The 2944-nt window shown below is 50.4% G+C and overlaps 1 protein-coding gene across 1 annotated transcript in view; it reads right to left on the reverse strand.

Annotated features, from left to right (window-relative positions):
* The window catches only part of PFKL (phosphofructokinase, liver type), a 43948-nt gene that overhangs the window by 29045 nt on the left and 11959 nt on the right, over positions 1-2944 (reverse strand). Inside the window, exon 3 of the mRNA XM_019512773.1 lies at positions 2706-2783. Coding sequence (XP_019368318.1) covers positions 2706-2783 — 78 coding nt within the window. The remainder of the gene's footprint in view (positions 1-2705; positions 2784-2944) is intronic.

Below are 2944 nucleotides of genomic sequence, written 5' to 3' on the forward strand. Positions count from 1 at the left end.
GGGGGGGGGGGGGGGGGCACATGCATAACAGAGGGGTTCAGAGAAAGACCATTACAGAAGGAAGGAAAAGGAGACAGAGAGACACAAAATGCCACAAACTTCAAGATTTTGCTTTCCCCATTGATTTTACTCCTTTGGAAAGGCTTGCATTCAAGGTAGGGGAAGGGAGGAGCCATGCCATTAGCACGGTTAACAGTACACCAAGAGAGCTCTTTCCACAGATGATGTCTAAGACACCAATGTCACATCACTTCCCCTGTCCCTCCTAAGCAAGGCTCCACAGCCTGTCTGCCATGGGAGGGGGACCACGCAGCCAGCACTGCCAAGCTGAAGCAATGCAGGTGGCAAGCTGAGTACATACGGCTTGCAGACTGGTGCTCTGGGAAGGAAGCAGCTGTTCAAGAGCAGCATACAGATGAGGAGACCCATGGGGACATGCAGTACCAAAGTGTTACCTGAGGGCAGGCAGGTGCACTGCTCAAATCAGGGAGGAAGCTGGAGGGAGAGGGGATAAAAATAAAACACCACTGCTTGGAATGACAGCGCTCCAAGAAAAGAGGAATGCTCCCGTCTGGCCAGGCGTAGCTGGCTCCTCTTGGTCCTGTCCACACAGCAGTTCCAGCCTTGACACTGGCACGCAGTACATCCTGGCTGGGCTCAAACAGGGTTAACACGCTGCCGGGGTCAGCAGGGCCGCACTGTGGGCAGCCTCAGTGCACAAAGTTGGCATTTACAAGCTTGTATGGCTGGGTTTACACAGGGCTATTTTTATAGTGTATGAAAGGCCCAGGAGGCCAGCTAGAAAAAAGAAACAATTTAACATATAAAAAAGTACGTAGCACTCCCAGGGTTTGGAAGTGTCTGTAAGGGAGGTAGGCAATTTGCTTGGGTTTTTTTTTTTTACATTACAAGTCCCAGTCTGTCACTCCTGGCATTTCCAAAAGGCTCTGTGAACTAGCACGGTTGTGCTACAAAATTCACAGAGGTTTTTACTCACTTTGTGTAAACAAAATCCTCAGCAGATCTAAATCACCCACCCCGGTGGACTGCAATGGAAATGGACTATGCGATTTCAACAGATCAATGCCCATTTATACCAGCTGAAGACTTGGTCCTTTGTTTTGCTGAAATCTATTCAAGTCAGACTCCTCAGGATGGCTCTGTTAATAGTTTAGCAGGACACTCCTTTGCGTAAGTCCTGCCTCAGTCCCTGTGAAAAATCTCCAAGGAGACAGTCGGCAAAACCATAGGGAAGACTCGGGCTTGACAGTCCAGAAGCTCTGAGGTTAAAAAAGCATAAGCAAACTCTCAACTCAGCATCAAACCCCAGATATGTCAGAAAGAAGCAAGATAGGGCAACAACTAGAGGACCCAAACATGATGATTTTCCTTCTAGCAGAGCTCCTTTAACCTTGAGGCTTGTCTATACTGCAGACTGTGAGTGAAGTCTGGGTTCCCGTGTAGTTGTCCCTCCAAGAGACTTCCCTACAGCCCAGCTCCAACCCCGGCTGTAGAACAAACTAGAGGGTGGCAGCAGGGACAACAATATTGCAACCAGGCCTACTGAAGCAGGCTTCTTACAGTATATGGTCCATGGATCTTTAAAGAATCAAGCATATTTTTACTGCAGTGAGGAACTATCAGCACAGGTACTGCCAAACTCTATTATCTCCCCATCCATCTCTCCAGCTTGCAGGATGTTGGTTGGTGAAGCTGTGCAGATGAGACCAAAGCCAATGCAGGATTTGGATATAAGGAGGCCTGGATATGACTGGGATTTGAGATGCAGGAAGGCAGGAGAGGGGAACATGTGAGGGGACAAAGTGGGAGTCCAGATTAAATCAAAGACATGTTCCAGGAGGAGGTCAGCCACTCTTATGAAAGGGAACAGAGAGAGAGAGAAAGCCATGAACTTCTTGCCTCAGGGAGGTGGCGGTGGGTGGAGAGAAGAGGGGAGGAAAGGAGGCATGCATGGAGATGGATGAATCCCAAACATCACATATCAGCAGGGTGAAGGAGCTTGTTGCCACCAATCCTGTCCCTTCTGCAGGTTCCCTCCTGCTCGCTGGAGGATAAGGTGCAAGTCAGAGAGTTCCCCCATCTTGGTCATGGTGTCTGAGGGCTTGCACTGACCTCTCCTCCAGAGGACCTGCCTCTTACAGAGATTGCCTCCCTTACATTGCCACCCTGTGCCCAGAGCAGAAACACACTCTGCGCAGTGCAGTCACATCTGCCTCCTCTCCACAGGCCCAGGCCCTGAAGCTGCAGTCCTGTGATTACGAGTGGGAACAGACAGAGTGAAGCATCTGTCTATAAGACTGACTGTGCTTGTTGTTTAACATGTGCTGGAGGGATCCAGCCTCTTGACCCCACAGGGCCTGGGCCTCTTAGCTCAGCTACAACATAGCTTAGCTCTTCCAGACTGACCAGGCAGAGAGAGGTATAAAACCCTGGTCAGCAAACTCTGTTTGGACCCCATCTAGCTGGCACCACCCAGGGCCAGGCATTCTGTGCTGAGACCCTGCATGTTACGACTGCATCAATGTGCAAAACCATTTCTTGTGGCCTAAAGAAAACGTGGCAGGAGATTGGGATGCTCTGAGCTCAGCCCAGAGATGTGCATGAGTGGCAGAGCAAAAACAGAGAGACCAAGAGGCCTTTGCACTCACACAGGGAAAGCAAAAAAGCTGCTGTTAGAGCCTTACCAGCTGAATGATGTTTGAGACGCTCAGCCAATTTGCTTGTTTGATGTTCTCTCCTCCTTCCACCAGCCCCTCATAGCCCTGAGAGAAACAGAAAGCAAAGAGGATTGACAGGACTGTCTCATCAAAGCATGGCCTGTCCAGCCAATGCTTATGAGTCCCTGCATGGCTGTGCTAGGACACCAGACCTGTCATGACTGCACAGCTCTCTAGGCTTCTGCCAATCGGGGGGGGGGGGGGGG

The sequence above is a fragment of the Gavialis gangeticus genome, unplaced genomic scaffold (genome assembly GCF_001723915.1).
Source record: "Gavialis gangeticus isolate Ggan-Ray unplaced genomic scaffold, GavGan_comp1, whole genome shotgun sequence".
NCBI classification, from domain to species: Eukaryota; Metazoa; Chordata; order Crocodylia; family Gavialidae; genus Gavialis; species Gavialis gangeticus.